Below are 14,865 nucleotides of genomic sequence, written 5' to 3' on the forward strand. Positions count from 1 at the left end.
ACGATAGGTCTGTTCAAACTTCTTCAGGTGAGACATCTGCTCCTCCCCATCCTCACATTCTATAATAATCACAGAATTTCCAGAAAGGAGCAGCTTTTGACTCACTGGGGTAGAATTCTACAGGAGATCTACAAACTGTTGCATTTCTTGAACTTGATCAAGCCGCTTCAAATTCAGCCAGAAACAATTGAAGCATTTAATTGTTCGATGTTTCCCTCATGTGGTGGGGAAGGTTTGTTGCTTGTTGTGCTAAGTGTGCTTTACACTTAATTTGCTCTGTTTTATAACCTTGCTCTAGAGTCGCCAGGTATCTTTATGATACCACCACGAGGTTCAAGTTCAAGTACTGATCAATAACTCAATACACCAGTTAGTAAGGTTCAAATCAAAACACATTTATTATATACAGTCAATCGCTACTCGTGCATAAAATACTACTCACTAGACTATCACTAACACTAATAGGCCAATACTTAGCTTTGGAAACTGGCCCACCAGGTCAGGGGAACAAATGGCCTTCCGTTTGATTCAGAGTCTGCAGGCTTCCAGCTGATATGGACTAATGGTTAGGAGCGCCTATCTCGTAGCGTGCGTTGACTGGACACTTACTTGGTTGGTGCAGCTACTAGGCAAGTCTCTCCAAATTGAGAGTCACGGTTGAGAGCTGCCAAGAAGATCAAACTGAACTTGGGGACTCTATTTTATAGTCCCGAGGGGCTTTGCGCCTTTTTGGCCAGACCCCATACCTGGTTCCAATTGATTGGACCATGTTCCAATCAATTGATTTGATTTCCCCAATACTGGGGCTGTTCCCTGATCGCTGGGCGGTTCCTAAGTGTCCGTTGGCCTTCCTTTGTCTTGGCTCCTGCTAGCGCCAAGGAGTCTAGTTTGGTCTTGATTACTTCAATGTATCTAATTGTTCCTGGGGATTGCTCATTAATATGTAGATGGCTTTTGGTTTCGGTTCTGTCTGGGTTCTGCAAGTCTATGTACACAGGAAACCTTGCACCTGCTGGTTTTCCTGTCCGTGGCCATTTCTCCCCGCATTCTTAGCGGATCTCCATTTTGGAATCGGGAAGTGGCCAACCCAGGTGGCTACAGGTTGGAGAAAGGGGGAAACTAGCAAATGGTTAAACACCACCTCTTGGGAGCAAAGTCACATTAGTTTGAACTCAATTAGTCATAATCACATTGTAGTTTTAAAAAAAAACTATTGTTTTATTATGGCAAATACATATAGCAAAAATGTAGGATTATTACCGCATCACTTTACACAAAGGCCACAGGGTGGCATTTACTTATCAGCATATACAACGTTAAGACAATTCACTTTTCTAGTGTTGACATTATATTGCACTATTTTTTTTTCTTAGTCTAAATTCTGCTTTGTACCTAGGTCAAGTTAAACTAGAGGCAACAGCAACATGTAAAATTACACTGAAGCCCCAGAATCAATATTAAAGCTGCAGCATCCCTTTTAGATTACACTCTCCAAACAAAAACCCAGTGTGCTGTAATAATCATGGAACCATTTTGATGTTACTGGGTTTGAAGGATTATGCTACAACATATTGGCAAGTGTAAACCTGTTAACAAGGGGCATTAAGCCATGCTCAAAATTTCCTAAAAATGCGTCCTTAGATGAATTCAGGCCACGGAGGTAAAAAGGAAAACAAAAAGCATTTTAAAAATCCATTATTCCAGACCAGTCACGTTTAATTAGTCGGACATCTTAAGAAACAAAGCAGGTCGTTTGACATTCTGGAAAGAGAACCTGTACACACAGCCCAAATCTGATGACCAAATCAAACTGGCCCTTATTTTCGTTTGCTTTTTGTGTCTGTTGTCTGGAACACACTAGAGGCCGACATGAGATTTTCTATGTACTGTCCAAGAACTTGATTTTCAGACTTTAGCTTCAGATTCTCTTCTTTAACAGCATCCACACGTGCAGACAGCTCTGAGTGAGCAAAAGAAACACATTGAGGATTACTAGAATATAAAATACAGTAAATTATGGAATCTCAATCCGATCATACCAACTGATTATTTTTTAAGTTGCCACAGAAGTAACTTTGTCAATTCTCCACAGCTAAACTTTATTGGTTATAAGTGAAGCCAGTATTTTTGCAGTTTAGCTAGGAAGGGAAGGAGGAGAGCAAAAGTAGGAATAAAAGCTACACAAAAAGGTTATTTTTCTAAAGAAAGCAACTTCCCAAGTCGCTTCCTTCAGATAGGGCAGGATTTAAAGAATGGCAGGGTTTCCTCAAGGTGAGGGAGCAGAACCCTACCACCCAGTTTAAGCATATTGATAGATTTATAGATAAAAAGCGTACACTTCAGTATTTACAACAAATTAATTTACCTTCTAAAGTGTGTTGAAGCTCCAACACTTGATTAATCAGTCGTGTCTTCTCTTCTAATTCTACCTGGTTCTCTGGGTCGATTACTAGAATAGAATTGATGGAAAGATTACATAACTTTTATAAACCAACCAAACGTGATTTAGAACACAAGTGGCTTAAGAAAACTCACACTCCAACAAATTAAAAGCCAGCTTGAAAATGAATTATGCCTTCTTCATTATTTTCCTCTCGTCTTTATTATGAGGAGCTTTCCACAGCCAGTTAGGATGCTTGCAAAATTAAATCTAAAGTTTCATACTTTAATCCTTTTTAGCCCAGTATTGTTCTGGTGAGTCCATGCTGCACCCACCCCTCGTACTAGACTGTGTGACACATTCCAAATTTCCCTCACGATTAAAAAGACCCGCATTCTGTTCAGAATGCTCTCTACATACCACCCAAACACACGACTGCAATCCCAAATTCACCGTAAGATCAGTTTATCCTATTAATAGGAAGATTGAAGCCCTGACCTTCATAGAAAATTGGAACCTCAAGTTACAATACTTTATCACCACATTTATTGAAGTCAAAATGAATATCTGAGATCGCTAAGAATCAATTAACCCCATTAAAAGATCACAAAGCAATCACGGCACCGACACAAAGACCTTCACCAAATTTATATCTTCATATTAAATGAACAATGTAAGATTTGTGTGTATGTCGAAAGCTGCCACACTCGATTATTGTTCAAGTATTTTACAGCAATCACTCAAATCCAACCTAAGTGCCATCACCTTGTACCACAATCTTTGACTTTGTTTATTTTACACCGTAGGCAGAGCCCAAGCGCATTTACATCATATCTAAAATTTCAACTTTCTGATGAAGGAACTTAGAAAGCTGCCAGTGAAACATTCAAAATTAGTGACCATCACATATATTCATCTCAATCATACACTTCCGGGGCGGCATGTGGCGCTGAGGACCCGGGTTCGAATCCCGGCCCTGGGTCACTGTCTGTGTGGAGTTTGCACATTCTCCTCATGTCTGCGTGGGTTTCACCCCCACAACCCAAAGATGTGCAGCTTAGGTGGATTGGCCATGCTAAATTGCACCTTAATTGGAAAAAATTAATTGGGTACTCTAGATTTATTTTTAAAAGGTTTGCATCCACTACAGTTTAGAAGGGCAAAAGGTGACTTATCAAAATCTTTAAGGCCCAGAGATATTGCCGGGGAGAGGATGTTGCCTCTTGTCGAAAAATCTAGATCTAGCGGTCGCTCGTTTAAGACAGATGAGGAGAATCTTTTCAGTTTTCTCTCGAACTGTCTTCCTCAAAAAGGCAGTGGAAGATGATTTTTTTAAGGCAGAGCTCGATAGGTTCATGATTAGCAAGGGAGTGAAAGATTATCAGGAGTAGGCGGGAAAGTGAGGTGGAGGCTACGATCAGACCAGCCACGGTCTTATTGAATGGCAGAACAAGTTAGAGGGGCCATTTGGCTTCCTGCTACTCCTAGTTTGCAAGTAACATGGACAGTTAACATGTAGCTACTGCAAACATTTAAGACAGCAAATGGAATGTTAGCTTTTTTGGCAAGAGGATTGATGTACAAGAGCAAGGAAATCTTGCTACAATTATATAGGGCTTTCTGAGACCACACCTGGTGTACTGTTTTTGTCTCCTTATCGTTAGAAGGATGCACTTGTCTTAAGAAAGAATACAACAAAAGCTCAATAGACTGAGTTATGGGATGAGAGGGTTATCCAATGAGAAAAGATCGAGGAGGATGGGCCTGTTTTCTCTGCAGTTTAGAAGAATGAAACATAAATTTCTTATGAGGGTTTGACAGAGTCAATGTTGAGAGGCTGTTTCTCTGTGGCGGGAGTGTCTATTTCTGGAGGCAGTGTCTTGGACAAAGGGATTAGCCATTTAGGACTGAGACCAGGATAAATATCTTCAGAGGCTTGTGAATCTTTGTAATTCTCTACCCCATCGGGCTGTGGATGCAGAGTTATTGAATATATTCAATCTGGAGATCAACAGATTTTGGAGCACCAAATAATCAACAGATAAGGACAGGGCAGGAAAGTAAAACTGGTCTTACCCTGATCTGTCTGAAGACCAGAGCGGATGCAAGAGGCCTTATTAACTCGGTTATTCATTTCATTGCTGTTTATCAGATCTCACCAAGTGTGAGGTTAGGCACTTTGGTAAGAAGAATGGAGGCATATTTTCTAAATGTGAAAAGGCTTAGAAAATCAGAAGCACAAAAGGACTTGGGTGTCCTAGTTCAAGATTCTGTTAAGGTTAGCGTGCAGGTTCAGTCGGCAGTTAGGAAGGTAAATGCAATGTTAACATTCATTTCGAGAGGGCTAGAATACAAGAGCAGGCATATACTTCTGAGGCTGTAAAAGGCCCTAGTCAGACCCCATGTGGAGTATTATTTTGGGCCCCGTATCTAAGGAAGGCTGACCTTGGAAAGGGTCCAGAGGAGGTTCACAAGAATGATCCCTGGAATGAAGAGCTTGTCATATGAGGAGCAGTTGAGGACTCTGGGTCTGTACTCATTGGAATTTAGAAGGATGAGGCTCAGGTAGAGTGGATATGGAGAGGATGTTTCCACTAGTGGGAAAAACTAGAACTCATGGACACAGCCTCAGACTGAAGGGATGATCCTTTAAAACCGAGACGAGGAGGAATTTCTTCATAGAATCACAGAATTTACCGGGCAGAAGGAGACCATTCGGCTCATCGAGTCTGCACCGGCACCTGGAAAGAGCACCCCATATAAGCTCATACCTTCACCCTATCCCCATTACCCAGTAACCCCATCTAACCTTTTTGGACACTAAGGACAATTTAGCATGGCCAATCCACCTAACCTGCACATCTTTGGACTGTGGGAGGAAACCGGAGCAACCGGAGTTAACCGACGCAGACATGGGGAGAACGTGCAGACTCTGCACAGACAGTGACCCAAGCCAGGAATCCAAACTGGATCCCTGGAGCTGTGAATCTGTGGAACTCTATGCTACAGAAATCTGCAGAGGCCAAATCACTGAATGTCTTTAAGACAGAGATATATAGGTTCTTGCTTAATAAGGGAATCAGGGGTTATGGGAAGACAGCAGAAGAATGGAGATGAGGAAAATATCAGCCATAATCGAATTGCGGAGTAGATTCTGTTCTTATCTCTTATAAGTCCAAACTCCTTATTATCGTAGTCAACATAACCCTCAATCAACTTTTTAAAAAAATATTCCCTGTGTCTGCGTGGGTTTCACCCTTCCAACCCAAAGATGTGTAGATTAGGTGGATTGGCCATGCTAAATTGCCCCTCAATTGGAAAAAATAATTGGGTACTCTAAATTTATTTTTTTAAACCATTTTAAAGGCATTAACTAGGTTATTCATTTAACTAGGCTTTTCATCAGATCTTGTCAAGTCCAAACTCCTTATTATTGTTGTCAATATAACAGTCATTGAAGAGTATGTCAATCCACAAAGACATTTATGATGCAGTGGCACAGTGGGTAGCACTATTGCTTCACAGCACCAGGGTCCCAGGTTTGACTCCCAACTTGGGTCACTGTCTGTGTGGAGTCTGCACATTCTCGCTGTATCTGCGTGGGTTTGCTCCGGTTTCCTCCCACAAGTCCCGAAAGACGTGCTGTTCGGGTGAATTGGACATTCTGAATTCTGCCTCTGTGTACCCGAACAGGCGCCGGAATGTGGCGACTTTTCACAGGGGCTTTTCACAGTAACTTCATTGCAGTGTTAATGTGGCAATGTGTTAATGTGGCTACTTGTGACAATAAAGAATGTTTTTTTTAATTATAAAAAAATTCAGTTAATCGTTGAGAACTATCCCCCCCCCCCCCCCCCCCCCCCCCCCCCCGCCGCCCAAACAAGGCTAGTGAACACACCCATTTTATTTTTTCCGAATAAAGGTAGACAATCTTTATAGAGACTGGACATCACTGGTTTGAGGTTTGGGAGCTGAACATTATCCATCGCTCTCTCTCTATCTGAGCTTTTCCACTTACTGTTTTGCTAATTTGGACTTCACATTCAACCTCTCCTTTCCACCAACAACCCCACTGATCAGTCAACCTGGCCTCAGATCAAAGACTTGGTCCCCGAAAGGGAATTTTGGGGTCAATGAGTGGCAGAGGATATCAGCTGCTTATATATGAATTTCCATAATTCCACCCGTTGTCCCTTTAAGGAGAGATGCTTGGGTGAATGGAGTGCCTAGTAAATGCACATATTTTGGAGGAAGTCTATTACAGGAAGGGAGGAGAAGATTGAATTGCACTTGAAAGCAATAACAGCCAATTTATACTTTATATCATACCTTCCATTTCTGTATTCATCATGAACTGTTCACAATCGAGTAATGAATGAAAGATGGTCGATCCAGAATCCACTAATGAAAAAAAAATATTTTTAAGATACATAACAATACTAGTAATAGATGGTTTTACACCAGCTTCTCTAAATGCTCAATTGGCAAATATTGCACCGTATAGACCTTACAAAGGATACAAATCCCAGGTGTAATCCCTAGTCTCTGCTAAATTAAGAGACTTAAGCACAGAAGGCAGTGATGGGAGTGTTGTTACCAGATATCAGTTGGAACAGCAGTTGAATTCAGCACCCATATTTAGGGAGAGGAAAAAATTAAGAACAGTTCCCCACTCCAGATCACTATCCAACAGCTCCTGCTGGAAGCTGTTTAGAGGTATCAGGTAACAACAGGATTATTTCAGCTGTAGTGCCCTCTTCACTTCAAGAAGTGTATCAACACCCAATGTCAAATGCCAGGTGGGAAGTTTCCAAACATCTTCTACCTCTCAGCATTCTCCAACCTCAGCCAAAATCTCCGGGAAAAAGGTGAATGTTAGCTTTCTGTAAAATGAAACAGTGGATTTTGCCCCTTAGAAATTGACTTTTGAAAGCCAAATAGAAACTGAAATCACACAAGTGTTAATCAATATTGGTCCTTGGCTCCATAAGCAAAGTGGCAACAAACTCAGAAGAATAAAATATTTAATAACTCTTCAGATAAAAGAGTAAAAACTGAATTAACGAGCAGTGAAGTGGGAAAATGGGAGGGCGAAATCCTAAATTTTAATTTATTCAGTCACCAGCCGCCTAGCTAGAGGTAACCACATCAGGTCTTACATAGAAAAGAGTTGTTTTGCTGGTGCCTGCAGATCAGTCAGAAAGTACCTATTCCAGGTTCTAACACAGGAGGTCAGGGTAGATTGGTCAACTGATTAAAGTTATGATTCTTCCCCGCAAGTACTAGAATTAAAAACAAACACCTAGAAAAGTAGAGGAGGTATTTTGATCTACAAATGTTACATTCGTTCTTCTGGAAGCTGGTTCTGTCAACTATATGCTGAGATTTTGAGTAAAAAAGAATGTTAACGTCATCATGTTGTCTATGGAGTAAACATTTACAAATACAACTGAAACTACTGCAGCTTAATCCCAAAGTGGCAATATCCATTTAGTATGGACATCAAACTTCAACGCTAATTTTGCAGAATCTTGAATCCATAGCAGACATTGTCCTAGTCAGTGAACAACTTCCATTCCCACATTCTGCTGCTAGGAAACTAATCTTCAGCTTTCACCCTCCCATATTTGTCTCACCCAACACTACACCAGACTTATTTGCTCCACCAAAACTGGTTGGAGAAACTTTTTTTTTAAAAAGATAGTAATTTAATGTCTCTTCTGCAATGGCAACAAATCAGATACTCGAGAAACCACTGCACACAAGTGTGCACTGGAATTAATGTAACATTCAGTGGCACTATTTTTTTTCCAGAGCCTACAAGTGGGGAAGAACGCTGAACCCAAGTTAAAACAGTCATATCAGCAAGTTGACAGAAACATATTTCAGGTGTTTAAGATGGAATACCTACTTGTGACAATAAAGATTATTTATTTATTGGACACTGTGTGACCTTCAAGATAACAAATGGTGAGGGCTCAGTGGAGCCTGATCCTGTCTTCCATGGCCGCAGGCACTTTCAAGGAGTGACTAATTTCACCTCCCTGGAAGGATCGGATGGAAGGGTGGAGCGAAGGCTGGTCAGGGAGGGAAGGGTTGTTGGTGTTGACAGTGGGATCCTGGGGGGAGAACTCGCAGTACAGGTGATGGGAGGGAAGAGTCACAGTCAGACAGGGGAGTAGGGTGTCAGGTCCAGGGTGAAAGTCTGGTCGGTGAAAGTCTCATCAGGTGGGTCAGAGGGGAAATGAAATGTGGCTCGGATAACAGGAGGGGGCGGTAATAGGGAGGAATGGCATGTGGAGGTGGATTGTAATGGGAGAGTAAAGGGGGGGAGAAAAAGAGAGAAAGAGGAATGATGACATTGGGTGGGTCTATGATGATGGAGGCAGAAGTTGGTGAGACAAACCAACCTTGACCACACAGTTAGTCAGTGAGATCCCTGGAGGTGGAAGAAGGATCTTTTTGGGTGGGTGGAGTGTGAAGTGGAGGGCCAGCGAAAGAAGCTGACTGAAGGAATACCCTAATAATTAATGAAGCAACGAGATGCAAAAGTTGTGATCTCCTCTCAATGGTAAAGCTCACATTGCAACAGGTTTGTTCCCAACTCATGATCTAATATAACATCCCAGCAAGCCGTGGAGCTGCCGTTCATTCTGCCTTTGCCATTAGCTGCAATCTGAGGCAGAAATGAAGGAAGGTGGAATGCTCCATGGGAGGGCAGCCAATTCGCAACTCCAAACCTCCATCCTCATGGGTAAATGATCATGCATGGCAAGAGCTCATACAGTTAGTCTTTTTATGTTGCAATGGCAATGGTCTATCTGTAGAGTTGAGGGGAATGGAGAGAAAAAAGAAAAGTGTCTTTCTATGCACATGGCTTTCATCACTCTGGTCAAAGCAATGTCTCCATACACATTCATGCATGAATGGGAGGAACACCCATCTCTGATCCTCCACCAGGAGACCTTTACCTGGAAGGAGTGGAATGAGGATGGCATGGCTAGACGAGGCCAGGTGTAGGGTTTATAGCAGGAAACCTGTAAAGGGTACCACTTAAGATATCACCAATGCTGTCTAACTTAGCAAAAGTCCACAAATTGGAAAAGATAAAATTCAGCATCCGAGGAAGGATTTCACAACACATGGAGGCAATTTACCAACCTGTTCAAGGACCTGTTCGTGACCACGAACCAATAGGGGGGGGGGGGGGGGGGGGGGGGGGGGGAAGAGAGAGAGAGAGAGAGAGAGAGAGAGAGAGAGAGAGAGAGAGAGAGAGAGAGAGAGAGAGGAGAACGGGGACTAAACAGACAAAGGAAGAAGAGAGAGGGGTGGGTGAGGAGAGAGTAGGAGAAGGGTAGACACTACCAAGAGTACAGGGGAAGGAGGGCAGAGGAACCAAAGGGCTCCAAAGGAAGGAGAGCCCATGGGTGCAGCTACAGCAACAACGGGTGGCTGCAAACACACCTCTGGTATGTTTTAATACATGGGGCAGCATGTAAATAGTCAAATAATAAGGTTGTGATAACTGATCACTGGGGGCCCCAATGTTAACAGGCCTCGTAGCTGTATACATGTTTCATATGCATTCATGCCTAATTATGCCTGGGAGGGTGGTAGAGGCGAATTGCCTTGTATCCTTTAAAAAGTACCTGGATGAGCACTTGGCACATCATAACATTCAAGGCTATGGGCCAAGTTCTGGGAAGGGGGATTTGGTAGGCAGATCAGGTGTTTTTCATGTGTCGGTGCAGATTTGATGGGCCCAACGGCCTCTTCTGCATTGTATTATTCTGTGATTCTGATTATTGTTTTCTTTTTTTTCCATTTTCTTTTTCTGCTTGTAATTTTTAAAATTATTTTGTCTTTCTTTTTGCAATATAGTCATACGCAAATGCAAAAACCAAGAAAAATATATATTTTTAAATATATCACTTCAATTCATTCACACATCCACTGAGGAGTCGATAATAGAGGCTGCAGACACCCCTTCCTTGATAATGGCTCATATCCAGATGAGAGTGCCCATCACCAGTTGGCACAAGGCCAAGAGGGGCAAGATCCTGTGCAGCAAGAGGTTGTGGGGCCTCTAGAAGAACCCAACCACACATGTTTACCGGTGGTGCTCGTATTTAAAGGTGAGCAAAAGGCAACACCGAGGGCGCCCTCATATGTCCTGGGCTGTGGTTGTTTGCATCTGCCAATTTCTCCAGTACAAGCTGCGGCTGCAAGGACTGCAGACAGGTAACCAAAACTCCTGACCTGCATTGAGTGAAGGTTTGTCTGGGTGTCATTTAAATATAGCACCAGGACCTTTGACCCTATGAGGTTAGGGTGAGCGACTTCCTGTCCACACAGTCACAATATTCACCGAGCTCCTGGTGGATGCATAATGAGCTCAAAAGTGGAAGATCACATGTGTTTACCCACCCCGCCTACACCCAGCAGGAATCACACCAACTATCCCGCCCACAACCAGACTTGGGCAGAATTCCACCTAAAATATACCAATTTAAAAACCACCATCCAAGCGGAGATCAGTTAGCAGCATTGGGCCTTGGTTGAGATGGCTCAGCTGCTCACTGGCAGAGTTGACTGACCACCCAATTACCAGGTTACAAAACATCACACCCCCTTATTGCTTCTCAGCCTTTTGGCAAAGGCCCTTTCAGGTCTGGTGTGATGCCTTCTCTGGTCAGTTTGGACAATGTGGGGACCCTGAATTGGATTGAAGGGAGGAGATGAATTAAGGGCTTGGCCTGTCCACTCTGCACACTGACACTGTAACACGGAGAAAGGAATTAAATTTAAATAAAATAAAAAATAATACGCCCCCCACCAAAACAAAAATTAACATGATGTTTTGTGTTTAAAAAGGCAGACTGCACAGAAGTTCCTTTTTAAAACCAGCAGTGGTTTGGGGCATTGGTAATCTAGACGTGTAAAACAGAGCAGACAGTGGCCTTTTTCAGTCCCTTTCCAGCTCTCTCTCTTTGGAGGCTTTGCAATATTGTTTGCATTTAATCCGGTTCTTCCTCCCGGCCTGCCAGCTGACTAAAAGGCCTAACCTGCCCGCACAAGCCCTGCCGGCGTGTTTTTTTAAAGAGCTTCTTCTTCTTCCTCCTCTGGGTGGGTGTGTCTGCGGAGAGCCTGTCACCGCCAGAGCTCAGCCGCTCGCCGGGGAGGCCGGACACTTACCTGACCGACACCGGGCACCAGCTCTCCCTGCCGGCTGACCGTCCGAATGAGAGGCTGAAGGGTTTAAAGAGAGGGCGGGGAATAGACAGCGCCGGGCGGGCGCGGACTGGCATCAACAAAATGGCCACCAGAGGGAGAGAGGGACAAGTGCAGGCGGCTGACATACACACACACACCCCAATAACCACCGCACAAAAACAAAACACGCTCTTTGCACAACTTTCTTTTACCCCCCCCCCCAAAAAAAAAACCCTCAGTGGCTTAAATAATTCACATTCTGCATTTTCTCATTAATTTGCAAACCCGATGTCACTTTGGGGGGAGGGGGGCACACTTCTTTCCAAAAGAAAACACGAAATACCCTGAAAATAAATCCAGAGACGCGCCACAATCTTGATTCTTCTGAATTGTGAACACATTGAACCCCCCCCCCCCCCCCCATTAAAACCGCATTTGTTTCCAAAGCTTAACTCAAAACGGTAGCAGCTGCAAACCAAAAAAAGAAATACATATAGGCAAATGACCACCCCCCCCCCCCCCCCCCCCCAGATTTCAGGGTACTCTTCTTGAACCCAAACTACTTTTTTCCGACGGTCGTGTGTCCCCCCCCCCCCCCCCTCCCCCCAAATCAGCCAAGTGAACTAAATCGAGGGAGGAAATGGAAAGAAAAAGGTGAAAACAGTTGACACAAGTCGAGAGGTTGACATGATGAGCGCTGCCGCCCGGGCAGGAGCTCAGAACAGCTGGAGGGGTGGGCGAGGGAAGGAGGGAGGGAGGAGTGAGTGGGTGAGGAAGGCAGGCAGTGAGAGAGTGAGTGGTTGAGGGAGGGAGTGAGTGGGTGGGTGAGGGAGTGAGCGAGTGAGTGGGTGAGAGTGAGTGAGTGGGTGGGGGAGTGGGTGAGAGAGAGGGGGAGTGGGTGAGGGAGAGAGTGAGTGGGTGAGGGAGTGGGTGAGGGAGAGAGGGAGTGGGTGGGGGAGTGGGTGAGTAAGTGTGTGGTGGGGGAGTGAGTGGGTGGGGGAGTGGGTGAGGGAGAGAGTGAGTGAGTGGGGAGTAGGTGGGTGGTAGGGCAGGGAGTGAGTGGGTGAGGGAGGGAACGAGTGGGTGGGGGAGGGAGTGACCGAGGGAGTGTGGGTGGGTGAGAGAGGGTGTGTGAGTGGGTGGGTGTGAGTGCGTGGGGGAGTGTGAGTGGGTGATGGAGGGATTGAGTGGGCGAGGGAGTGAGTGGGTGGGCGAGTGAGTGAATGAGGGAGTGAGTAGGTGGGTGGGTGAGGGAGTGAGTGGATGGGTGAAGGAAGGGGTGGGTGAGGGAGTGAGTGGGTGGGTGAGGGAGTGAGTGGGTGGGTGAGGGAAGGGGTGGGTGAGGGAGTGAGTGGGTGGGTGAGGGAGTGAGTGGGTGGGTGAGGGGGAGTGGGTAAGGGAGAGAGAGTGGGTGAGGGAGTGGGTGAGGGAGCGGGTGGGGGAGTGGGTGAGTAGGTGTGTGGTGGGGGAGGGAGTGAATGGGTGGGGGAGTGGGTGAGGGAGAGAGTGTGAGTGGGGGAGTAGGTGGGTGGTGGGGCAGGGAGTGAGTGGGTGAGGGAGGGAACGAGTGGGTGGGGGAGGGTGTGACTGAGGCAGTGTGGGTGGGTGAGAGAGGGTGTGTGAGTGGGTGGGTGTGAGTGCGTGGGGGAGTGTGAGTGGGTGATGGAGGGATTGAGTGGGCGAGGGAGTGAGTGGGTGAGCGAGGGAGTGAGTGAATGAGGGAGTGAGTAGGTGGGTGGGTGAGGGAGTGAGTGGATGGGTGAAGGAAGGGGTGGGTGAGGGAGTGAGTGGGTGGGTGAGGGAGTGAGTGGGTGGGTGAGGGAAGGGGTGGGTGAGGGAGTGAGTGAGTGGGTGAGGGAACGGGTGGGTGAGGGAGTGAGTGGGTGGGTGAGGGAAGGTGTGAGTGGTGAGTGAGTGGGTGAATGCTTGGGTGACAGTGAGTGCAGGGGTGACAGAGTGAGTGGGTGAGGGAATGAGTGGATGGGTGTCTGAGGAGGTGCGTGGGTGAGAGTGAATGGGTGCGTGAGGGAGAGTGGGTGAGGGAGTGGGTGGGTAGGTGAGGGAATGAGTGGGTGGGTGGGTGATGGGGTCGGTGAAGGAGGGAGTGGGTGAGTGAGGGAGGGAATGGGTGGGTGAGGGACTGAGTGGGTGGGTGGGTGAAGGGTTAGGTGAAGGAGTTAGTGTAGGTGAGAGAGTGGGTGGGTGGGTGAGGGAGTGAGTGGGTGTGTGAGAGAAGGGGTGGGTGAGGGAAGGAAGGAAGAAGTGGGTGGGTGATGGAGTGAGTGGGTGGTTGAAGGAGGGAGTGGGTGAGAGAGGGAGTGAGTGGGCGAGGGAGGGAGTGAGTGGATGAGGGAGTTACTGAGGGGAGTGGGTGGGTGATTAAGGGATTGGCTGGGTAAGGGAGTGACTGAGGGAGTGGGTGAGGTAGGGAGTGGATGGGTGAGGGAGAGAGTGAGTGAGTGACAGCTCTCTGGTCATCATCGGCAGTGTGATCGATTTAGCTGCATCAAAATTGTCACTCCAACAGGTTGAAGAAAATTATTATTTTCTTAAATGTTCCTTACCTTCACAATCACTTGTTTTTGATACTGTGCCTCCTGAATCTCAAAAATAAAATTTCTTGCACCAAATGTGCAGGCTGCCCTAACCTGGTTAATGCAAGCAGACATCATGATCCGGGAGGGGCACACACACATTCACACAGGTTTTTGATCATTAATTCAAATCCATCTTCGAAACATCATAAAGAAACGTCAATAACCCGGCTGTATTCACCACCCCCACACCCAGTACTTTGAGTTACTCATGAACTCGACTTTACCCGAATCATCAGCCAGAGAAATGGTGGTGAACGCGTCGTCCTCTTCTGTAGTCTCACTTTGATCCATACTCTTGCAAGTTGAAGCGAGCAGCAAACAATGCCCCAACCAACAATGTGCAGCCACAGAAATGACTTTTGTTCAAGACGCGCCGGTCTTCCTTCAACTTAATGGTCGGCCAGAACGGAATAATTGAAATGTGAGCTGCTACCTTTACTTGATACCTGATCCCCGACTGCACGGAGTTGAGCTCTTCCGGAAATTGTTTAAGGACAAAGAATAAATTTAATGACTGAGAAAATACACAACTAAGCAATAAAAAAACCCTGTACTTTGGTATCCTCCCTCAGTGTTCATTCTCCTGTCTTCAATTGGATGATACATATACTGGCAACTCATGGTTCGTGATAAACAAGGATTCATTTTATACCATTTTCTTCAAAATATATCTTT

At 45.5% G+C, this 14,865-nt stretch overlaps 1 protein-coding gene across 2 annotated transcripts; it reads right to left on the reverse strand.

Annotated features, from left to right (window-relative positions):
• Positions 1 to 1,191: 1,191 nt before the first annotated feature.
• Positions 1,192 to 14,653, reverse strand: LOC119963401 (short coiled-coil protein). 2 transcript variants are annotated; one of them, XM_038792469.1, is made up of 4 exons: positions 14,415 to 14,653; positions 6,710 to 6,781; positions 2,366 to 2,449; positions 1,192 to 1,960 (listed from the first exon to the last, which is right to left on the reverse strand). In XM_038792469.1, the coding sequence occupies exons 1-4, from the start codon at positions 14,479 to 14,481 to the stop codon at positions 1,818 to 1,820; spliced, it is 366 nt and encodes a 121-aa protein (XP_038648397.1). In that variant the 5' UTR covers positions 14,482 to 14,653; the 3' UTR covers positions 1,192 to 1,817. The 2 variants fall into 2 exon arrangements, with proteins under 2 accessions (XP_038648397.1, XP_038648398.1); XM_038792470.1 differs by lacking the exon at positions 14,415 to 14,653 and adding an exon at positions 11,576 to 11,723.
• Between the last annotated feature and the right edge of the window lie 212 nt (positions 14,654 to 14,865).

The sequence above is a fragment of the Scyliorhinus canicula genome, chromosome 3 (genome assembly GCF_902713615.1).
Source record: "Scyliorhinus canicula chromosome 3, sScyCan1.1, whole genome shotgun sequence".
Classification (NCBI taxonomy): domain Eukaryota; kingdom Metazoa; phylum Chordata; class Chondrichthyes; order Carcharhiniformes; family Scyliorhinidae; genus Scyliorhinus; species Scyliorhinus canicula.

What these genes read in the sequence shown, in the direction of transcription:
- LOC119963401 (XM_038792469.1), bottom strand. Translation starts at nt 14,481, where the DNA reads ATGGATCAAAGTGAGACTACAGAAGAGGACGACGCGTTCACCACCATT. An exon ending in TTCTCTGGCTGATGATTCGG is followed by an intron (nt 6,782 to 14,414) that starts GTAAAGTCGAGT and finishes TTTTTTCATTAG; the next exon opens with TGGATTCTGGATCGACCATC. An exon ending in GATGAATACAGAAATGGAAG is followed by an intron (nt 2,450 to 6,709) that starts GTATGATATAAA and finishes ATTCTATTCTAG; the next exon opens with TAATCGACCCAGAGAACCAG.